The sequence below is a fragment of the Mustela lutreola genome, chromosome X (genome assembly GCF_030435805.1).
Source record: "Mustela lutreola isolate mMusLut2 chromosome X, mMusLut2.pri, whole genome shotgun sequence".
Taxonomy (NCBI): Eukaryota; Metazoa; Chordata; class Mammalia; order Carnivora; family Mustelidae; genus Mustela; species Mustela lutreola.
Window position 1 is genome coordinate 117,906,854 of NC_081308.1, and position 24,137 is coordinate 117,930,990.

The 24,137-nt window shown below is 44.5% G+C and overlaps 1 protein-coding gene across 4 annotated transcripts in view; it reads right to left on the reverse strand.

The window, feature by feature from the left end:
- ARHGEF6 (Rac/Cdc42 guanine nucleotide exchange factor 6) overlaps positions 1 to 24,137 on the reverse strand; it is a 100,226-nt gene that overhangs the window by 29,897 nt on the left and 46,192 nt on the right. For all 4 annotated transcript variants that reach the window (XM_059158687.1, XM_059158686.1, XM_059158685.1 and 1 more), the window contains 3 exons: positions 9,601 to 9,695; positions 6,820 to 6,915; positions 5,278 to 5,400 (listed from right to left, as the gene is read on the reverse strand). In XM_059158687.1, coding sequence (XP_059014670.1) covers positions 5,278 to 5,400; positions 6,820 to 6,915; positions 9,601 to 9,695 — 314 coding nt within the window. The remainder of the gene's footprint in view (positions 1 to 5,277; positions 5,401 to 6,819; positions 6,916 to 9,600; positions 9,696 to 24,137) is intronic.

Here is a 24,137-nt window from a genome sequence, read left to right on the forward strand (position 1 = left end):
ACAAATATTGTGAAATTGTCTATACTACCTAAATCAATCTACACTTTTAATGCAATCCCTATCAAAATCCCACCTTTTTTTTTTTTTTTTCAAAGAAATGGAACAAATAATCCTAAAATTTATATGGAACCAGAAAAGACCTGCCGGAATAGCCAAAGGAATGTTGAAAAAGAGAGCCAAAGTTGGTGGCATCACAATTCCAGACTTCAAGCTCTATTACAAAGCTATAATCATCCATACAGTATGGTACTGGCACAAAAACAGACACATAAATCAATGCAACAGAATAGAGAGCTCAGAAATGGACTCCACGGTCAACTAATCTTCAACAAATTTTCAACAAATTTTTAAGTTTTTTTTTCACTTTTTTGAAGCAAGAGCATAACTCATGAGGGGCAAAGGATGTGTTTTATGGAAGTTTAATGCCTAAGGGGGATTTTGTTATAAAGCTAAATGTATTTTTTTTTAAAGATTTTATTTATTTATTTGAGAGAGAGACAGTGAGAGAGAGCATGAGCAAGGAGAAGGTCAGAGAGAGAAGCAGACTCCGCATGGAGCTGGGAGCCCGATGCGGGACCCGATCCCGGGACTCCGGGATCATGACCTGAGCTGAAGGCAGTCATCCAACCAACTGAGCCACCCAGGCATCCCAAAGCTAAATGTATTTTTAAAAGTTAATTTCTCTTAAGTCAGTCAGAGAAAGACAACTATCATATGATCTCCCTGATTTGAGGAAATTGAGAGCCAATGTGAGGGGCTTGGGGGGTAGAAAAGGAATAAATGAAACAAGATGGGATTGGGAGGGAGACAAACTATAAGAGACTCTAAACCTCACAAAACAAACTGAGGGTTGCTAGGGGGAGGGGGGTAGGGAGAGGGTGGTGGGGTTATGGACTTTGAGGAAGGTATGTGCTATGGTGAGTGCTGTGAAATGTGTAAACCTGGCGATTCACAGACCTGTACCCCTGGGGCTAATAATACATTATATGTTAATAAAAAATAAAAAAAAATTTTTAAAAGAGGGAGTAGGGGCACCTGGGTGGCTCAGAGGGTTGAGGCCTCTGCCTTCAGCTCAGGTCATGGTCCCGGGGTCCTGGGATTGAGCCCCACATCAGGCTCCCTGCTCAGTGGTGAGCCTGCTTCTCCCTCTCACTCTCTGCCTGCCTCTCTGCCTACTTGTGATCTCTGTCAAAGAAATAAATAAAATCTTAAAAAAATAATTAAAAACAAGGGAGCATTACGTAAAGATAAAAGGGCCAATTCTCCGACAAAACAATCCTTAACATGAATACACCTAACAACGGAACATCAAAATACATGAGGCAAACATTGATAGAAGTGAAAGGAGAAGTAGATAAATCCACTATTGTGGTTAGAGACCTCAACATCCCCCTATCAGTAATCAACAGATCCAGCAGATGGAAAATTAGTAAAGATACAGCTGAACCAGACAGCACTGTCAATCTCGTAATCTAATTTACATTTACAGAATACTTCATCTAACTACAGCAAAATATATATTCTTCTCAAGCTCACATGGAACATTCACCAAGATAGACCCAATTCTGAGACATAAAACAATTTAACAAATTTGTAAGGCTAGAAATCAACAAAGGGTGCTGGGACATTAGACATATGCAAATGAATGAAGTTGGACCCCTACCTCATACCGTATGCAAAAATTAACTCAAAAATAGGTTAAAGAGCTAAATGTAAGTAAGAGATAACAGTATAAAATGTTTAAATAGGCACAAATCCTCATGACCTGGATTAGTAACAGTGTTTTAGCTATAACATCAAAAGCACAAGCAACAGCAGGAAAACAGATATACTGGACATCATCAAAATTAAACGTGAATTAAGACTTCTGCGCTTCAAAGGACACCATCAACAAAGTGAAAAGACAACTCACAAAGTGGGAGGAAGTTTTTGCAAATCATGTATAAGAGGAATGTAAAAAAGATTATATAAAGACATGTTGTAACTCAACAATGAAAAGATGAAAATCCCAACTAGACAATGGGCAAGATTTAAACACATATTTTCAAAGAAGATTATTATAAGAGCCAACAAGCATATGTAACTGTGTTCAACATCATTAGCCGCTGGAAAGAAGGGGAGTGACTGTCGCTGCCTATAAGGTTGCTTGGGGGAGATGAAAATGTTTTGAAACTGGATGGTGGTGATGGTTGCCCAACGTGGCCAATATTATACACTTTAAAATGGGTGACTTTATGGGCTTCCTGGGTGGCTGAGTCAGCTCTTATTTTGGCTGAGGTCATGATCTCAGGGTCCTGGGACTGAGTCCCAGGTGGGGCTCTACACTCAGCGGGGAGTCTGCTTTAGGATTTCTCTCCCTTTTCCTCTGCCCCCTCCCCAGCTCGTGCGTGCACCCACGTGCTCTCACCCTCTCTTTAAAGTAGATAAATAAATCTTTAAAAATGGTGAATTTATGGTATGTAGATAATTTCTCAACAATAAGACAAATAATCCAATTTTAAAATAGGGGAAGGATCCAAACAGACGTTTCCCCCAATGAAGACGTACAAATGGCCAATAAGTCCATGAAAAACATTTACCATCACTATTCATTAGGGAATTGCAAATCAAATCACAGTGAGAGATCACTTTACACCCATAAGGATGGCTATAATCAAACAGACTCATAATAACAAATGGTGGGGGAAATGGGGCCCTCATACACTGGTGGCAGGAACACCACCTGGTGCAGCCATTTTGGAAAACAGTCTTGACAGTCGCTCCGAACGCAAAAACGGAAGAGTTATCCTATGACCTTACCATGTCACTCCTAGGAATCTACCCAAGTGAAATGAAAACATATGTCCACACAGAGCAGCGGATTATTTACAGTTTGTATGTCTGCAAACTAGTGAATGGAAGAACGATATGCAGTATTTAAATAATGGAATCTTCTGTGGTGATTTTTTTTTTTTAAGTGAGGTACTAGGAGCGCCTGGGTGGCTCAGTCGGTTAAGGATCTGCCTTTCCCTCAGGTCATGATCCCACAGTGCTGGGATCGAGCCCCACATCGGGCTCCCTGCTCCGTGTGGCTTCTTCCTCTGCACCCCCGCCACACACGTGTGTTCGTGCGTGCGCTCTCTCTCTCTCTCTCTCTCTCTCTCATATAAATAAAAATTTTTGAAAAATAAAAAAAACAAAGTACTAGTAAGTGCTACAGCATGGATGCAGCTTGGAAACATGACAGGTGAAGAGAGCCACACACAAAAGGCCCTAATGCTGTGTGACTCCCCTTAAATGAAATGTCCAGAAGGAGCAAAGCCAGAGTGATGTAAAGGTCTTCCGTGGCTGCCTTGGCCTGGCAATGGAGGGTGCTTGCTAATGAGCATGGGCTTGTTTGGGGAGTGAGGAAAATGCTCTCCAACTGACTGTGGTGATGCACGCATAGCTCTGAATATTCTCAAAATAACTCAACTGTGCGCCTCAAATAGGTGAATCGTGCGGTATGTGGAGTAGAATTCAATAAGGCTAGTAGATAAAAAAGGAAATGGTGAGTCTTTCTTTCGCCTTTTTGGTAATGTTTTCCTTCCTAAGCTGGGTGGTGTGTGTTCATGGGTGTTCATTTTATTAATTCTTTAAATTTGCATTTAAATTATGCTCTGCAGGTAAAACAGAGATCTTAATAAAAATACTGTTTTTAGAAGGCTGACAGACCCGGATGCTAATTGTGGCTCAACCACTTAAAAGCTATGAGCTCTCTGGCAGACTAGCGGACCTTCCAATGTCTTATCTGTAAAGCAGGGACAGTGGTCATAGTAATTCCCTCATAGGCTTTTAGGTCATGTGCCTGGAATGCTGTCAGCACTATTATTAGCCAATAGTAGCTCTAAGGAGTTGAGCCACTTGCCTAAGTAACTCAGAACCATGGCCTCTCTTTCCTCAAACTCCAATTTCCGTATCTGCTATTCCACAAAAATTCATGACTTCGATCAGGGTAAAATGGACCTTCAAGCAGGACTCACTGAATTCTACCTTTAAAATGTCCTTACTTAATGGTTCTATAAAGTCAATAAAGCTCCTTTTTAAAAGATTTGTTTATTTATTTGAGGGAGACAGAAAGTACATGGGCAAAGGGGAGGTGGAGAGGGAGAAGCAGGCTCCCCGTTGAGCAGGGAGTCCGATGCGGGGCTCCATCCCAGGACCCTGGAATCATGACCTGAGCTGAAGGCAGATGCTCAAACAACTGAGCCACCCACGGGCCTAAGTCAATAAAGCTCTGAGTCTCGGCTCAGGTCATGATCCCAAGGTCCCAGGATCGAGTCCTGCATCGGGCTCTCTGCTCGGCAGGGAGCCTGCTTCTTCCTCTCTGCCTGCCTCTCTGCCTACTTGTGACTCTGTCTGTCAAATAAATAAATAAAATCTTTTAAAAAAAACACCAAAATTATTTTTTTAAAAAAACCTGCATCTTGAAGCCTATCACCTGGGGTTCTGGCACAGGTGAATGCGTCAGTGAACGCGTCAGGGATGGGCAACCAGGCAGTAACGAAGGGTGGGAGAGATACGAACCTGTCTTGGGCCCCTGCAAGGACTCTTAAAGGAGATACCGTTTTGTTGTTCCCCATGAATCAGAAACCATTTCCATGCACAATTATCACAGCCCATTGCTTAAACTGCTTGCCAGACAGTCCACACTGCTAGTTTCCCTCCACCTTTCCAAGTTCCCGAGTATCTGCCTTTGAGCCACAGCACTGCTTGGAAACTTCCCCCACCAGCCAAAGCGAAAGTGACGAAGAGATGAACCCAGGCACTCCAGCTATCTGCCAGCAACTCAGACAAACCATTCGCTGGGGCAGGGGAAGGCTAAAACACTGAATGTAAACAGAATTAGGCTTCAGGAAAGCCTTCCTTGATCCTTCCCTCGCCCCACACAAAGCTGCTACCACATTGCAAAGTCTCACAGCATCTTCTTAACTACCCTTTTGTAAAACCACATGTTTATGACTTTTAATTTCATGTCCGTATCTCTCTCAAGCTTCTGTGCTCCAGGAGGGGAGGGACTGCCTCTTCCTTATGGACTACTGTAGCCCCATCAGCTAGTACATGACCGTGCACATAGCAGATGCTTAGTAAACTCCCCATTGAGCAGATATGCAATCCGTGTAACGACGGATTAATTCCTGCAGTGGTGAAGGGGGATGATCAGAAGTTCCACTGGAGACCTTGGATTGCCAAACAAAGCGGTCCTAGGAAAGGATCGCACTGTGGAACCGCTTCTCTGGGGAAATGCTAACAACTTACCTGTGCTGTGTAAGCACACTGACAGCTGACGGATGATTTGCACAGTAAGCCAGGTACATAGATTTAAAATGAGGCATGAGGTTCAACAGACAACCTCCGACTCTGTGTTGGTTTTCTGGAAACCTGCAGGTAAAACAGATTGAAACCCAAAATGTAAAATAAGAAGCAACACGCAAACCTTTTGAATTCTTTTGCCAAAGTGAAGAGAGAAACTATAACACTTCTGCCATGGAATGCAAGTTCTTGACCGCTACTTTATTATTGTTTTTTTTTGATGGGGTACTGGACCACCACGCCAAACTCAAGCCACCAAACGTGATGCCCATACACAGAGGCCGGATACTTACTTGAAAGGACCAGATAGTGTTTTTTAAAGACATTTGTTCAAACTACAGTATTCAAAATTTTAGCCAGGCACACACACACAAAATACTCTTGGCTAATTTATATGAAGTTCAAGTACAGACAAAAGTAATCAAACCCCAGACTGACACACCACAAAGGAGTATTATGTAGTCTCGGTGGTTTGGGGGTTGCCAGGCAGGATGGCTTCATGACTTTAATCTTTTTGAGTTAAAAGCCACCTGTTTTCATTTGTAGGCAAATCAGAGAAGTGCAAGAAAGAAAAATTACTCAGCATTCCACCATTCAGAGATAGCTATTAGGATAATTCTGGCATATTCCTTGGTCTTCCTTCTAAATGTTTCTTGATGAAATGGAAAACAAAGATTACAAACCTAGCTTGTAATCGGTTCTTCTCACATAGTCACTTATCTTTCCACGTCAATAAGCTGGATCCCTAACAGCATTTAGGATGGTTCCTCAGGCCTTAACCATCTTTCTTCCTGGATGACCACCTGTGTCCCAGAAAGCTCGAGAAACAGGCAGTCACCCACATTTCCCTGGAGATGATGAAAGTTGCCAACTTCTCTGAGATACAGTGCTTGGAAAACTCATCTTGCTACAGAACTATATGGCCTGATGATCACTGCAGTCCATTCTGCAGTATGGGGCTGAACACCTCAACCACCAAGACATGTACTGTGGTTCTCATCAAGATATACTTCCCTTCCTCAACTTTTTGTGTATTTCAAGTGTTAACAAGCTACCAGGTGTGATTGAAAGAGAAAAAGCAGCTTATGCAACTGAATGAATCACCTGACTAACTTTCCCAAGTAATTGGCAATGTACAAAAGGAGATATCGAATCAAGGTCACAGGCATCATCCCCGGTGGATGGAGACCTGATTTGTCTCTCATACTGACCAGGAGCAGTAAATCGATAATGATTTTTAAATAAAGTCAGAAATGGTTTACTACTTGTAGAGCCCTGATCTACAACGGATCTACAACAAGGGGTTTGGCTCTCCCTGGTGCCCTTTCTCTGTACTGGGACAGTTTATCAACGCTGTAACAAGTGAGTAGATAAAAAGTATCCCTATCTAAGACAGCAGCCAGCAGGAAAAGAAATGGTGTGGCTAGCCAGCCTAAGGGCAATGGGCAATACTTACTAGCCAGCCTAAGGGCAATGGGCAATACTTACTTGGAACATTCTTCCAAGGCTTGACAGAGCGTCTGCTGAAACAAGCATATTTCCTCAAAGTTCCCCAATAAAGATGTAAACTCCACAGTACTCAGACTGAAAAAAAAAAAATACACAGTGTCAGTGGATAGAACTTCAGGAGGATTCCTGTTACCCACCATCGCTAGTCTGGTGAGCTGATAACCTGCTAAAAAATTGACCAATGGCACGAGGGAAGCAATCCCTACATTTTAACTTTTGCTTTTTAATTTACACCAGCTCTGTGGTCTTAAACAACATTTAAAAGTGTCTTTCCTAGGGGTGCCTAGGTGGCTCAGTGGGTTAAGCTGCTGCCTTCGGCTCCGGTTGTGATCTCGGGGTCCTGGGATCGAGCTCCACATCGGGCTCTCTGCTCAGCGAGGAGCCTGCTTCCTCCTCTCTCTCTGCCTGCCTCTCGGCCTACTTGTGATTTCTCTCTGACAAACAAATAAATAAAATCTTAAAAAAAAAAAGTGTCTTTCCTTGATTTCCTTTTTCTACAATAAGAATAATGATCTAGAGCAAATAAGTGTTTATTAAAGACATTTAGGTGTTTTACAAGCGACGAGTGGACAAGTAACAAGTATGTAATATCTAAGTACCTCAACAGGCAAAATCCATCACAGCAGGGGATAAATGTACACAATTTGGAGTATTCTCTTCTAGAGGAACCGGGAGAATAATTGAAAGGTATTATATAGGTTCATAGACGGCACAGGAGAAAACCACAAAATCCAGTTTCTCCCGATTTAAAATGCTCATAAATCAACAAAAGGAAATCTTTAACAGAAGAAGTAGAGGAGAAGAAAATAGTACTGATTTGTTTGTTTGTGGAAGGGAATGGAGTAGATAAAGGCCAGCTGATAAAACCATGGTTTTATGGAGAGCCCCTGTACAATGAATTTCCTCCATTCTTCCCCTCCCAAATGGTAGGTGATAACAAACCGCCAACACCACTCACCCAGCACTCAACACCCCTGCAGGCGTTTCCCAAATAACTCGGTTGAGCCTGACAACAAGGTCATGAGGTAGGTGCTGTTGTGTCCCATCTTACCCATAAGGAGACCTGGGCACAGAGGGGTTAAGCAAATCACCCAACATCACAAAGCCTGGGAAGGGTGAAGCCAGGATTTAAACCACAACATTCTAGCTCCAGAGTCCATGCTCTCACACACCTTTCCTGAAGATTTAAAAGGCCAGGGGCGGCCACGTCTTCTTGCTTCTTCATGTAATAATACAAGGGGAGTGTTTCCAAGAGAGTAATTTTTGCTGACAAAGCAAAGGAAGCCCCACACGAACATTACCAGTAACCCCTCGAGCACCAGAAGTGCCCAGTTCCTCTGCATCGTGCCCTTCTGAACCACAAGCTGGGAAACCCCCCAGCGTGGGGGACAAAAGCGAAAGCTTCAGCCGGCCGGCTTCCCTGACTTCGCTCTCTCATGGCCCCCAGAAGCTGACGGGCAGGCCGACGTGAACCTGATTGGGGACGGGGCTTTCTCGGCCTGCCCAGGATCAGACGGTGAACAGTCTGGTTGGCTCCAGACAGCCTGGCGGAAAGTGACCCTGACCGCCTTCTGAATTTATGCGGCATCAGGGGAGTTCTGAGTCAGGCTCCCCGCCTCTTGCATTTGAAATCTTATCATCGCTCCTCACAGGGCCACCACCCCGGTTTCCTGTCTCTGCCTGTCACCTTCACAAAATGGAAGGCGCGTTTCAGTGGGAGGCAGGAGATGCAGCAGGTGGCGTCTGGGTCGAGTCTGGCCACGGACTGGCTGTGTGGCGGGCATGGCCGGCAGTAAACCTCTCTGGACTTCACTTTTCTCATTTGTTCAGTGGGGACTAGACCCAGTGATTCACTGAGGTTCCTTCCACTCAGCTCTAGGAAGTATGATTCACAGGGTTCACTTTGCGTTTTACATAATAACAACAAAAGACACTTTGTTGTTGATCGCATTTCGACTCTTAGAAAACTTGGGAATACAAAATCCTTTCATACCGAAGTGAAATTCCCACAGCGCCATGGGAAATTGAGCAAGACCTTCTGCCTTAGCAACCACGATTTGGCAAAAAAGCAGGGGGAGGGATCGCAAAATCTGTTAAACGTATTTAAGCCTGAAGTCCAAGAGTTGAAGCAGCTGTTCAGCAAAAGTAAGCTCTTCCTGAGGGAAAAGGGGAGGCTTTTGTCCTCTAGTATGTGTACCCGCAGCTCAATTTTCTATTCGCCTTCTAGATTATAATCCCTAGTTAAGTGTAATCAATTAAAATAAAAATGCAAACAAATGCCATTAGCCAATAGTTATTAAACAGGCCACGCCTACAAACACACACACAAATGGTCCATATTTTGCTTGCATGAAAACAAAGTTTTCAACTCAAACCTCAGTCACTTCTAAGACCTGAATAAAGTTTGAGTATTTTATTTAAGACAAGACAAAACACGTGAACAGCTCTTAACATTCTCTTCGGCCTGGGGGAAACGCGAGTTCGAGTTCTAAGTGCCCCTGCAAACATTCACAAAATGCCAGACAGACAGACATGCAAACGTGCTCATTCCTTCCACGGCCACAGAAGACAGAAAGCCAAGCTCTCCAGCAGCAACCTCCTGTGTAATTTCCGTTGCCTTGACCATGTTCTTGGCAACCTGTGATCTGTGGAAATTCTTCTAAAGGGCAAAATCAATTATTCAGTGACATGAGAGCAATGACTCCAGCTGCTGACGTTATCTGGCTTTATTTAGCAAGGGGCTGAAAATGTAAATCTTACTTGTTATTGGACTGCAGGGGTCTTAAGTAAGTGACAAGCAGAGACTGAAGTTCTTTAGCATAATCCTTTTCAGTGTCCAAAATGTTCTGTAACACCTGTAGAGAAACAAAGGTCAAGGTCAAGATCTTGTATTCATCAGGAGAACCAGAGGGAAGATAGAGCTTTAGATGTTTCAACCAAATTACTAGGCTAGCACCCCAGTAGGTAAAAAGCACAAAATCTGAATGCAAACTAACAACGAAATTCATTCCAGCAAATGAATAATTGCACGACTCCTGGTGATAATGCATAATTCCTATGAATATAGTTTCTCACAGTTACTCATAACCGGAAGGACCTGGCCATTTACACAGCACTGCTGGGAATGCTTTCATGGGCTTTAAATCATTTATCCTCAGGGAAAGGTCTCAGCTAACAAAGGATCATATTTTCCCATTTTATGGATGAGACATTGAGACCAGCTACCTTAAGACATACGGATTCGATATCAGGGTAATAACAGGTCCAATACCACAAAAGATTTTTCTTTAAGTTATGTTTCGATAAGAGCTTTAGGGGACAGAACCCGAGGCCACAGTGAATCATTACATAGAGTTAGAACCATTCTTTTAGGAAAAGTAAAAAGTGCCAGTATGAACAATTCAAAGAGAAGAGGAAGCTGAAGTGGGAGGAATTTAATTTTGTTTAAGATTTTATTTATTTATTTGACAGAGATCACAAGTAGACAGAGAGGCAAGCGGGGGGGGCGGGGGAAGCAGGCTCCCCGCTGAGCAGAGAGCCCGATGCCGGGGCTCGATCCCAGGACCCTGAGATCATGACCAGAGCCGAAGGCAGAGGCTTTAATCCACTGAGCCACACAGGCGCCCCGCCCCAGTGGGAGAAATTTAATAGTGGAATAATGCCTACTGATATTCTGAAAAATAACCAAATTAAATTCCTCTAGGCAAAACCACCAACGTACAGAACATAATGTCTCTTGCCCAACCAGTCTTGGGGGCCTGCCCCATTCCCCAAACTCTTCTGGAAGTAGCTACAACCTACATTTCAAGCTCCTAGAGCTCACCAAGCTAACATTTCGGTGTATTTTCTCTCCATGCCCAATGGCACGTGGCCTGTGGGGAGTTTCCACTCTGTTTGCAGAGGGGGGCGTTAAATAGGGGACCACAGGACAATGCGAAGCATTCTCGGCTGCGAGGAGTCCCTCAGGCAACCAGGGTTCCAGAAAGAGACTCACAGGACAATGCATGATGGTCCGCTTTTGGAAAGGTGGAGTGGACAAAGCGAGCGGAGGCCTCGGTCACTGTGGGCTTTGGGGGGAACCACCAGACTTGAGGAGGGGTCGTCCAGGCTCTGCTACTGATGGACAGGTGGCCACAGTTTTAAGGCTTCACTCGCCTCACCTCAGATTGTGACATTTCACCTACCTCAGGGACCATTGTGAAGAGGGACTGAGATACTGGACAGGTAGGTGTTGAGTGAGCGGGAAACAGGCCCACCAATGGAAGGGGTTAAAAAAGGTTTCTCCAGGGCAGCGCTGACACTTCCGACCAGACAACTCTTGGCTGTGAGGGCCGCCCTGTGCATTATGGGATGTTGAGTAGTGTCCGTGGCCCACTACATGCCAGCTGCACCTCCCCCCAACCATAGGGCAACCGAACACGCGTCCAGACACTGCCGAACGCCACCTGAAGGACGGTAGCGCCCCAGCTGAGAATCCCTGGTTTAGGGGCCACAGGCCACAGCGTGGCTTCAAAAGCAAAGGCTTAAGTCATATCCCCTCCTCCCCAGCCACTCATGTCTCCTTTCAGTTCCTCTATTCCTCAGAAACTACTCTCAAAAGGTGAAAATATCAATAAATCCTGGGACCTGCAGGCACTAATGCTCTCTGAAACTAATCCAGTGACAGAACAGAAATGATCCCCACCCCCACAGAAAGCTGAAGCACCACAAAGGAAATGGGCCACTGTCTTGAGATGAACAAAAAAGAAAACACAACATGAAAAACTCATGGGGGACACCTGGGTGGCTCAGTTGTTAAGCGTCTGCCTTCAGCTCAGGTCATAATCCCAGGGTCCTGGGATCGAGTCCCGCATCGGGCTCCCTGCTCAACAGGGAAGCCTGTTTCTCCCTCTCCCACTTCCCCTGATTCTGTGCACTCTCTCTTTCTCTCTGACAAATAAATAAAGTCTTTAAATTTTTTTTTTTAAAGTTTTTTTTTTTTTTTTAAAGATTTTATTTATTTATTTGACAGACAAAGATCACAAGCAGGCAGAGAGGCAGGCAGAGAGAGAGGAGGAAGCAGGCTCCCCGCTGAGCAGAGAGCCCGACGTGGGACTCGATCCCAGGACCCTGAGATCATGACCCGAGCCGAAGGCAGCGGCTTAACCCACTGAGCCACCCAGGCGCCCCTAAATTTTTTTTTAAATTAAAAAAATTTAAAAACTCCTGGGATGCTGTTAAAGCAGACAAACATACAGCTGTAAATGTCCATATCAAAAGAGAATAAAGAGGACTTCCGGTCTCTGGTCCAGCCTTTAAGCAGCGTGGCGGTCATTACTCCATCCTAACAGTAAGTCGATAGCTGAACTAACTGGAAAAAAACACCCGCCTGACTTTCCTTATATCTGTCAGGGAATTGAAGCCACGGGGCGGGGGCGGGGGGTGCTACCCCCACGAGTGGAGAGACAGGCAGGCAGATACAGAAAATCAAACCTTGCTGGAGCAGAAACCCACGAGCAGAGGCCTCCACGGAGATCAGGAGCAGGGCAGGAAAACCTGAGCTGTAACTGGATTACTGGGGGCACAGTGTGGACGAGTCTGAGAGTTCAAACTCCCAGGGGGCCCAGTCACAGGGCAGCACACCCACCTTTTGTGGTACCTCTGGCAGCTCTCCCAGGCTGTCACAAAGAAGAGAGGAGGGAAATTTCCCTCCTGCTTCAGAAGCAGGAAAGGAAAGGAAGCCATTTTGAAATACACCGGAGCATTCTGTCCATCCTAACAAGGTCTGCCCTCAAGAGAGAAATTATTTTACCAGAGCCTAACCTATCAGGTTTTTACCAGGGCCTAACCTAGCTAGGGGAAGGGAAATACCCTACCTCAGCTCCCTCGAGCCTTCCTGTCCTGCGTGAAGGAGGAAAACAACCTGAGAAGCAATGGTGAAGTTCACAATCGAGAGACATAAACTCACCAAAAGACAGAGACCTAATCGTTGGGCTTCAGAATCCCTCCCCTGCCCCCACACCTCACCACCGTATTATTAAAGGCCTCCTTACTGCAGCTCCTTTTACTTAGTATGTCATGTATGGCCTCCAACAAAAAGCTGGCATACTAAAAGGCAAGAAACACAGTCTGAAGAGACAGAGAAAACACTGAAACCACAGTCAAGTATGGCACGAATACTGGAATTATCAGACCAGGATTTTAATAGGACTGTGAGTGATATGCTAAGAGCTCTGATGAAAGTAGACAACATACAAGAACGGATGGGTATTGTAAGCAGAAAGACAGAAATACTTAGAATGAAAATGAAATGGTAGTAATCCAAAACACTGTAACAGAAATGAACTTGTGGGTATATCAATAGAAAAGCAAGCATAAAGAAAAGAGTTTACAGAATACCTACAAACTGTGGGATAACACATGTTTAAAGAGAATATCAGAAGGAGAAGAAGGTTGGGGTGCCTGGGTGGCTCAGTGGGTTAAAGCCTCTGCCTTTGGCTCAGGTCATGATCCCAGGGTCCTGAGATCGAGTCCCACATCAGGCTCTCTGCTCGGCAAGGAGCCTGCTTCCCCCCCCCCCCACCTGCCTCTCTGCCTGCTTGTGATCTCTGTCAAATAAATAAATAAAATCTTTTTTTAAAAACCACAATGTATTCAATTATATATATATATTTATATATATATATATAATTAAGATAAGTATGTATATATATACGCTTATTAAAAAGCACATACAGGGACGCCTGGGTGGTTCAGTTGGTTGGGAGACTACTTTCGCACAGGTCATGATCCTAGAGTCCCAGGATCAAGTCCAGCATCGGGCTCCCTGCTGGGCAGAGACTCTGCTTCTCCCTCTGACCTTCCCCACCTCGTGCTCTGTCTCTCTCATTCTCTCTCTCAAATAAATAAATCTTAAAAAGCATATAGATAGATAGATATGCTCATAGATAGGCATATATATAATGCTCATGTATAAATGAAATGAATGACAGCGAGGATATGAGGGATGGGAGGGAGGAATTACGAGTCCTCTGTTATTATAAGGTATTCATGCTACCTGTAAAGCAGTAGAGTGCTCCTTTTGCACTAGTTCTAAATATACATTGCAAACTCTAGGTCAACTTCTCAAAGTAAAAAGAAAATTCTAGAAAGATACAAAGCTACCAAAACTGACTCACAAAAGAAACAGAAAGTCTCAACAATATAACAAGACATTGAATAAGCATTCAAAACAATTCCCCTAAGTTAAAGCCCAGGATGAGAAGATCTTACTGGTTGATTCTACAAGTTGAAAGAATTTCTATCAGTCCTTAACAAACTCTTTTTTTTTTTATTTATTTGAGAGAGAGACAGTGAGAGAGAGCATGAGTGAGGAGAAAGTCAGAGGGAGAAGCAGACTCCCCATGGAGCTGGGCACCCGATGCGGGACTCGATCCTGGGATTCCGGGATCATGACCTGAGCCGAAGGCAGTCGTCCAACCAACTGAGCCACCCAGGCGTCCCCTTCACAAACTCTTAAAATCCTGGAAAAGAACAGAGTAGAGGGTACACCTCCCAATTCCAAAACGTATCACAAAGCTACAGTAACCAGACAGTTTAGTACAGGTATAGGATAGATGTATCAGTAGAGGAGAATTGAGAGACTAGAAATGAACCCACAGTCAACTGATTTTTGACAAGTGTACCAAGACATTTCAATAGGGAAAGAACTATCTTTTCAACAAATGGCGAGGACGACTGGGTATCTACATGCAAAAGAATTTGTACTCCAACTCTGTAACATACACAAAAATTAATTCAACATGGACTCAAGAGTTGAAATAACCGAACCCTTAGAAGAGAATCAAAGAGGAAATCTTCACGACGATGGATCTGACACCAAGCAACAAAAGAAAAACCAAGCACAAGCAACAAGAGAAAAAAATAAGTAAACTAGAATTTATAAAAATTTAAAACTTTGTGTGTCAAAGGAGATTATCAAGAAAGTGAAAAGACAAGCCACAGATTGGGAGAAATACTTACAAGTCATATATCTGGCAAAGACATAGTATCCAGAATATATAAAGAACTCTAAAAACTCAACAGTAAAAATAATTACTTGAAAGTTGGCTAAGAATTTGAACAGCCATAGAGTTTCACCATGTGACCCAGCAGTTCAATTCCTAGAGAAATGAAAACATACGTCCACACAAAAACCTGCACATGAACCTTCACAGAGCATTATTAATAACCACCAAAAAGTGGATACAGTCCAAAGGTCCACCCACTGATGAATGGATAGACATAACCTAGTACATCTACACAATAGAATCTTAACCTTAAAAAGGAAAGTACTGGTGCATTCTATAACATGAACAAACGATGAAAATAAAATGCTAACTGAAAGAAACCAGACACAGAGGAAAAATTATGTATGATTCAGTTTACATGACATGTCCACAATTGGCAAAATCCATAGAAACAGAAAGTAGATTAGTGGCTATCAAGGCCTGGAGGAAGTGATTTGTAATGGGTACAGGGTTTCTTCTTTTTTAAAAATTTTATTTAAATTCAATTTAGTTAACATATATTGTACTATTAGCTTTAGAGACAGACTTTAGTGATTCATCAGTTGCCTATAACACCCAGTGCTCATTCCATCAAGTGTCCTCCTTTTTTTTTTTTTTTTAAAGATTTCATTCATTCATTTGACAGACAGAGATCACAAGCAGGCAGAGAAGCAGGCAGAGAGAGAGGAGGAAGCAGGCTCCCCGCGGAGCAGAGAGCCCGACGCGGGGCTCAATCCCCAAACCCCGGGATCATGACCTGAGCCGAAGGCAGAGGCTTTAACCCGCTGAGCCAACCAGGCGCCCCTCAAGTGTCCTCCTTAACACCCATCGCCCAGTTACCCCATCCCCCAACCCACCTCCCTTCCAGCAACCCTAATTTTTTCCTAGAGTTAAGAGTCTCTTATGGTTTGTCTCCCTCTCTAATTTTGTCTTATTTTATTTTTCCTTCCCTTACCCTATGTTCACCTGTTTTGTTTCTTAAGTTCCACATATGAGTGAAATCATATGGTACTTGTCTTTCTCTTGCTGACTTATTTTGCTTAGCGTAATACACTCTAGTTCCATCGGCCACAGCAAATGGCAAGATTTCGATTCTTTTTGATGGCTGAGTAGTATTCCATTGGAGGTATGATATATATTCTATATATGGGAATATATATAATATTATACATTATATATATAATATTATGTATATATAATACATATCATATCCCCTTTTCTTTGTCCATCCATCTGTTGATGGACATCTGAGCTCTTTCCATAGGTTGGCTATTGTGAACATTGCTGCTCTGGGTACAGGGTTTCTTACTGAGGTGATCAGGTGATCAAAATATTTTAAATGCCTACTTGTGATCTCCATCTGTCAAATAGATAAATAAAATCTTTTTAAAAAGGGTGGGGGGCTCCTGGGGGGCTCAGTGGGTTAAAGCCTCTGCCTTTGGCTTAGGTCATAGTCTCCGGGTCCTGGGATTGAGCCCCGCATCGGGCTCTCTGCTTGGAAGGGAGCCTGCTTCCTCCTCTCTCTGCCTGCCTCCCTGCCTACTTGTGACCTCTGTCTGCCAAATAAATAAATAAAATCTTCTAAAAATATATTGTAAAACCAGACTGTGGTGTTTGTCACATAACTCTGTTAACTTACAAATAATCAGTGAATTGTACAGTTTAAAATGGTGAGTTATGTGGTATGTGAATTATATGTCAATAAAACTATTTTTAAAAAAGTCAAAGCACAGGGGCGCCTGGGTGGCTCAGTGGGTTGAGCCGCTGCCTTCGGCTCAGGTCATGATCTCAGGGTCCTGGGATCGAGTCTCGCATTGGGCTCTCTGCTCAGCAGGGAGCCTGCTTCCTCCTCTCTCTCTCTCTCTCTGCCTGCCTCTCTGCCTACTTGTGATCTCTGTCTGTCAAATAAAATAAATAAAATCTTAAAAAAAAAAAAAAGTCAAAGCACATATTTCTCATCCATTAATAGAAACTCCATGGGGCGCCTGGGTGGCTCAGTGGGTTAAGCCTCTGCCTTCAGCTCAGGTCATGATCTCAGGGTCATGGGATCAAGCCCCACATCCGGGCTCTCTGCTCGGCAGGAAGCCTGCTTCCTCCTCTCTCTCTGCTTGCCTCTCTGCCTACTTGTGATCTCTATCAAATAAATAAAATCTTTAAAAAAAAAAAAAGAAATTCCTCAGGTTTTTTTCTTAAAGATTTTTTTTATTTATTTGACAGAGATCACAAGTAGGCAGAGAGACAGGAAGGGAAGCAGGCTCCCAACTGAGCAGGGAGCCTGATGCGGGGCTCGATCCCAGGACCCTGGGTTCATGACCTGAGCCGAAGGCAGAGGCTTTAACCCACTGAGTCATCCAGGCGCCCCTCCTCAGGTTTTTGTCTTGGCCTCCAAGTCCTCATCCAGGAGAGAAGCCTTCCAACCTTGAATCTGTCCATCACAGGGCTCCCTGCCCAGCTGGGCCGCGGCTCACTGCCATGCCTCAGCTCAAGCAGGTGTACATTCATGCTCAGCACTGATCTTCGTCTGTATTCTAAGAAATTGGGAGAACCGCACCAGAATGCAGCAGTATCGCCTTCTATTATTAAGAAGGTGCTAAAACATATGCAGACTGCTTTATTAACAGCATTATTTGCCTGTAGGATCTATATTGAGGAGGGGGAAAAGGATGGTGGCCTGCCTTCCTGCTCGTGTTCAGGAAGGAATGAAGTCCTCTAATCATCTCCCTTTGTTCACATTTTTCTGAAAAGACTATGTCTGGAAACCAGCCATCCCACAAACTCACCCTCCTTCTGAGCACTGTTGCCTCTAACTGTCACCCTACCCAAATGATAATGTCTGCTGGAAACAAGGAAAACAAAATAAAAAAAAAAAAATCAAACTAGATCCAGTCATTCACTGCCTCAAGGGAGTTTTTAAATTAGGAAAGTCAGACATTATTTACATCATACAATGTGATTTTTAAAACAAACAACACTGCTTTAATATGACCTCCCTCTCACCACTGAAACAGCATTCTCATGTCCATTTCCTTTAAAATGCTGTGATCCGGGGCTCCTTTAAAAGTAATCGATAAAGGGCGCCTGGGTGGCTCAGTGGGTTAAGCCTCTGCCTTCGGCTCAGGTCATGATCCCGGGGTCCTGGGATCGAGACCCACATCGGGCTCTCTGCTTCCTCCTCTCTCTGCCTGCCTCTCTGCCTACTTGTGATCTCTGTCAAATAAATAAATAAAATCTTTAGAGCTAAACTGACAAAGGTGGTCAATGAATCCTTCATTAAGTAACGCAAAAAAAAAAAAAATTTTGAATGATAACACACTAAACAGCACTGCCCTTGCTATGATTTGATTAGTAGAAATGCTCATCTGGGTGGATGCTTGGGATTCTTTCCCAAATTCATTTAGGCCTTTATTGCTCTCCTCAATCTCAAAAGACCAACTGATGAACTTCTGACACTGGTTCTTTATTTTGCAGGCCACAGGGCATCTCCTGTAGAAGGATAAAAAGGGAAGCAGACAGAGGAGGCTGTGTGTTCCCAAACAGAAGGCCTCAGTGGTGAGTCAGAAGGCAAGGGGTTTGGCAAGCCGACCAGCTTCCGAGCAGTATGGTTTGATTGAGATGAAATCCATTCGAACTTACTAAAATAGGCTACACCCAGACACTGCCTTTGCCTCCGACTCTGTCTTCCCGAGGACAACTGAGTATCCTTTTGCTCCATGAACCTCTGACCAAATTCGGAGTAAGACAGATGGTGAGAGGTGGAGGCCTTTTGTACCTCTATCCCGAGCTATTGATTTTCCAGTAAAATGTATTTCCCATGCTTCCTGGAAAGGCTTGAGAGTGAGTTCATTTTATAACTCCTTCTTCCAAAAGGAAAGAGTTATTGAGTGTGAAGGAATTCTTTTAAGAGGCAAAAATCCACAAAGAAAGGCTGGAAACAGAGACGTGTCCCATGATCAAGGAGGACTCTAGTGGCCTCAGGAAACCTTAAATCGAAGCCGAGGCATCATATTACAGGAATTCCCAGATAATTACGATGTCTGTGAAAATGAGGTCACGTTGACAAAGCCCTATGGGAAGGGAGAAGGCGCCATCTTACATGCTAGTAGCGCCTCCTTGCTCACACTGGATGCCGTGGCTGGTTTCACACCTCCAGGCCCTGGGCTTCCCGGAAGCAAGCAGCACAAGCTCCCTCTCAGCAGACTCAGCAAATCCTGTCACCACCTCTACCTCCAGCCTTCAGACGGACGATGAACAGCTGACCCTCGAGCCACACAGGCTGGAAGCGCGCAGGTCCACTTAGAAACGAATTCTTTTCAATGAATACAGTACAGTACTCTAAAGGTATTTTTTCTCCCTTATTATGATTTTCTTAATAACATTTCCTTTTCTCTAAGGGCGCCTGGGTGGCTCAGTTGTTAAGCATCTACCATTGGCTCAGGTCATGATCCCAGGGTCCTGGGATCGAGCCCTGCATCAGGCTCCCTGCTCGGTGGGAAGCCTGCTTCTCCCTCTCCCACTCTCCCTGCTTGTGTTCCCTCTCTCGCTGTCTTTATCTGTGAAACAAATAAATAAAATCTTAAAAAAAAAAATCTTCCTTTTCTCTAGCTTACTGTACTGTGAGAACATTGCATATAACACACGTGACATACAAAATAGGTGGTCATCAGCTGTTCGTGTTCTCAGCGAGGCTTCTGGTGAACAGCAGGCTAACAATTACGTTCTTGGGGAGTCAAAAGCTATACATGGGTTTTCGATGGTGCACCATCGAAAGGGGGTCAGCGCCCCTAAGCCCGGAGTTGTTCAAGGCTCAACTATGTACAGATGAGTAAGGCAGGAAAGGGGGTAGGTGAAAAAGTACACAGGATATGGGGCACACTCCACACCACCAGTGAACCCTAATGTGAACTATGGACATTAAAGGGTAACGATTCTTCAGTTGTCGCCGATCCCTCCTCTGGTGGGAGATGCCAATAGAGGGCGAGACTGCATGAGTGTGGCTGAGGCAGGGGCTGGGGGGGACGGTACATGAGAAATCCCTGTACCTTCCGCTCGATTTTGCTGTGAACCCCAAACTTCTCTATAAAATAAAGCCTTAAAAAGGTGGGGGCAGGCGGGTAAGCACTAGAGAAAGGGAGAGAAAATTCAGGGTGGGGACAAGTGGGCAGACAGATGAGTAAGAGAGAGAATGGAGTAAGCAACAGGTGCGTGGGGAGAGCAGAAACTGCAGGAGGTTTCGTGGGATTTTTCTGCGCTCTAACATGCCACCCACTTCCCATCTTTCCTACCGGATGCAGGTTCTTTAAGACACACCCTTCAGGCATCTGCCACAAGTTACAATGCAGTGGGAGAAAGTCAGGGAGAAAAAAAATGCTGGCGGACTGCAGGCGTGCACACTTCTTGCCCGGGGGGGCTGTGCCCAGACAGTGCCCCCACCACCCTGCCTGAACCCCCTTCCAGCTCCTTTCTGCTTCTCTAAGTCTTGGCACGCTGGACTCCCATCTTCCACTGAACCCTTTCCCTTTACTGGTTCTCCAAACGGCAGCCTAGTGAGCTTCAGACTCACTTGGCGGGGAGTGGGGCGGTGGGAGGGGCGAGGAAGGGGCTGAAGGTGTTTAAAATGCGGTTTCCCGTGATCTGGGGCCAGAAATTCTGAGGTATAGCAAGTCAGGTGTGGGGCCCAGACAGCTGCACAAGCTTCCCGGGGGGCTTTGGAGGCACGATCCCTCAACCACATTTTGAGAAACCCATCTTAGGACAATTCCCATTGTTCTCTGCCACGTGGTTTTCACCATCATGTCTGTCCTGCCTTCCCAGCGGGGCCGTGGGGGCCAAGACCTAGGGGTTGTGTGTAAAATTAAGCCTGATAGTGAAGCCACTTAGACTCCTTTTTCTGGTCTCTATTTTTTCAGTTTTACTGAGGTACAACTGACGAATGAAAGGTATATATATTGGAGGTTGATAACAGGTGCACACGGCAAAGTGATCACCAAAACCGAGCTAATGATATAATAATATTCAAGGGGCACATGGGTGGCTCAGTGGGTTGAAGCCTCTGCCTTTGGCTGGGGTCATGATCCAGAGATCCTGGGATCGAGCCCTGCATCTCGCTCTCTGCTCAGCAGGGAGCCTGCTTCCTCCTCTCTCTCTGCCTGCTTCTCTGCCTACTTGTGATCTCTGTCAAATAAATAAATAAAATCTTTTAAAAAAATGAGCATCCCTCCCCACACACTGTTACCATTTTCCTTTCTCATTGCTTTATTTTTTTTTAAAGATTTTATTTATTTATTTGACAGACAGAGATCACAAGTAGGCAGAGAGGCAAGGCAGAGAGAGAGGGGAAAGCAGGCTCCCTGCTGAGCAGAGAGCCCGATGTGGGGCTCGATCCCAGGACCCTGAGATCATGACATGAGCTGAAGGCAGAGACTTTAAACCACTGAGCCACCCAGGCGCCCCTCTTGTTGCTTTATTTTTAAATACTTCCTGGCACATAACCTTAGTTATGATGGGCAAGGAAAGACAAGGAGCATGATAAGATTATCAGAAACACAATGAATAGAAAAATGATACACTGTTTTGCAATGGTGCAAAAAGTTCAACAAATGGCAGTGTATCTTGAGCACATGGAAGGAACCAAGGTCAGGGGCAGCACGAGTTCAATACCCAATTCAGAACAGCAGGCCAGGAGTGGCCCAGCCACAGTCGGACACACTGAGGTGCCACCAGACTGCATCAAGGACTGAATGGGGCAGAAATCAGCAGATGATCCTGTGAAAACTTGAAAAGAGGGAGATAACATCCACAGACTTGCCAATTCAAGAAGTCTCTATCCTGCCCAAGTTTATAGGATGTATGGTTAATTTAATTTTATTTTTTTGAGATTTTTTTTAAAGTTTTTTATTTTTTATTTATTTGACAGAAAGAGATCACAAGTAGGCAGAGAGGCAGGCAGAGAGAGAGAGAGAGAGGGAAGCAGGCTCCCTGCTGAGCAGAGAGCCCGATGCAGGGCTCGATCCCAGGACCCTGAGATCATGACCTGAGCCGAAGGCAATGGCTTAACCCACTGAGCCACCCAGGCGCCCTATTTTTTTTGAGATTTTTTAATTTATCCATTTGAGAGAGGGAGAGAGAGAGTGAGTGCACGAGCAGGGGGAAGAGGCAGAGGGAGAAGCAGACTCCTCGATGAACCAGGCATCCAACACGGCTTGACCCCAGGACCCAGAGGTCACAGGTCACAACCTGAGCCAAAGGCAGATGCTTAACCACAGGAGCTACCCAGGTGCCCCGTGATAGTTAATTTTACATGTCACTTCACTGGATCACAAGGTACCCAACTTAAACATTATTTCTGGATGTGTCTATGAGTGCTAAGAGGAACTTGGGAATTCACCTTCTAAGTATCTGGTAAGGCTACATCTACCTTCCAGATTTCCCCGTAACGGCTCCATGTGAACCAAGTTCTCTTTTGGCACTGTATAATGGATCTTGCTCTCCATCTTTGCACTACCTTTGAATCTTACCGTACAGTGAAGGCAAAACTTCTAGCCATATGTCTGAGGCCTATAAGCAGAAAAGATGAGCCTTCCAACTGGGAGAGGGAGTAAAACAGTGCGGCTGGGCATCATCCAATCTGCTGAGCGCAGGAATAGACCCGAAAGGTAGAGAAGGGGAGAATCGTTCTCTCCGCCTGACTTCTTGAGCTGAAACATCAGTCTTCTCCTACCCTTGGACTAGAACTTACACTATTATTGGCTCTCCTGGTCCTCAGGCCTTTGGACAATTTAACTTCTAGGAATCCACTCTACACATCTTGATATAGTTTGCCAAAGTCTTATGTCTACAATGCTCACTTCAGAATTGTTTCTATAGCAGCAAGGACCTCGAAGCAATGCACATGAACTCCAACAGGAGGCGAGAGATACAGACTGCAGGACATCCAGAATTTGTACGTAAGGTTTGCAGAAGGTCCATACGAATCAGAGAGGTAAGGGGCACCTGGGTGGCTCAGTCAGTTAAGCTGAATTCGTGTTCCCATATTCTTTGGGTAAATACCTAGTAGCGTGGCTGTTGGGTCATAAGGCATAAGGTAGTTCTATTTTTAACTTTTTGAGACACACACACGCATAGGTGCATGCACACACATAAGAGGAATATTAATCAGCCACAAAAAAGAATGAATCTTGTCATTCACAACATGGATGGCGCTAGACAGTATTACGTTAGGTGACATAGAGAAAGGCAGATACCGTATGATTTCACTAAATTTTACATCTGAAACTAATAATACACTGTATGTTCACTAACTGGAATTTAAATAAAAAACTTGAAATACTAAATTGGTAGAATCAGCAGAGGCAGAGACAGCTCCAAAGCAGGGAGCTGTTATGGTAATATTTTCATCCACCATATTTGACAGCATCCTTTCTTTAAAAATTAAATCACTGGGGCGGTGGGGGGTGGGGCTGGCAGGGCGCCTGGGTGGCTCAGGTGGTTAAGCTTCTGATTCTTGATTTCAGCTCAGGTCATGACCGCAGGGTCATGGGACAGAGCCCGCCACTGGGCTCTGTGCTCAATGGGGAGTCTGCTTGTAATTCTCTCCCTGTCCCACACCCTCTGCCCCTCCCCTCTGGCTCACACACTCTCTCTCTCTCTTTTTCTCTCTCTCAAATAAATAAATAAAATCTTTTAAAAAAAAATCAGAGGTCACCTGGAAGCTAAAAGAAATGGTCGCAGAGGAAGGAAGAAGGGAGCCCGGCTCTGCTGGGTAACATATTTTAACCTCAGAAATGGAAGAAGAAAAATAGTGATAAAACTGTCCCCTACGATTACTGTCCATGTCACCCATGAAGCAAGCTCCTTCCTGGGTTTTCACACCAACTACTGCTCATGTCATCATTGTGGAGCAAACTCACTAAAGAGCGCTATTCTGTCTTTTGAAAAGCAACGTACAGAGATGTTTAAAAACTATCCACGCGCAAAAGGAAAGGAAGATGCCGTCCCAACGCACATCCAACATTGGGTGAAAAGTGACACTATTTCAGCTGAGCTGGCAGGCGACGACAAAGCTACCAGACAGGAAAACTTAGCGGTTAGGATGGCTCGACCTTTTCATTAGTGACTGGGCCGAGTCTGGAAAGTAGACATGAAGGAAAGCAGAGAGAAGATTAAGGAGAATAACATGATTTTTTTCCAAATGGGAACTTATTTTGAATCCTGCACAGGCCCTATTTATAGCTAATAGATTCTGACATATCTGTGTTCAAGCCAGAGCCATTC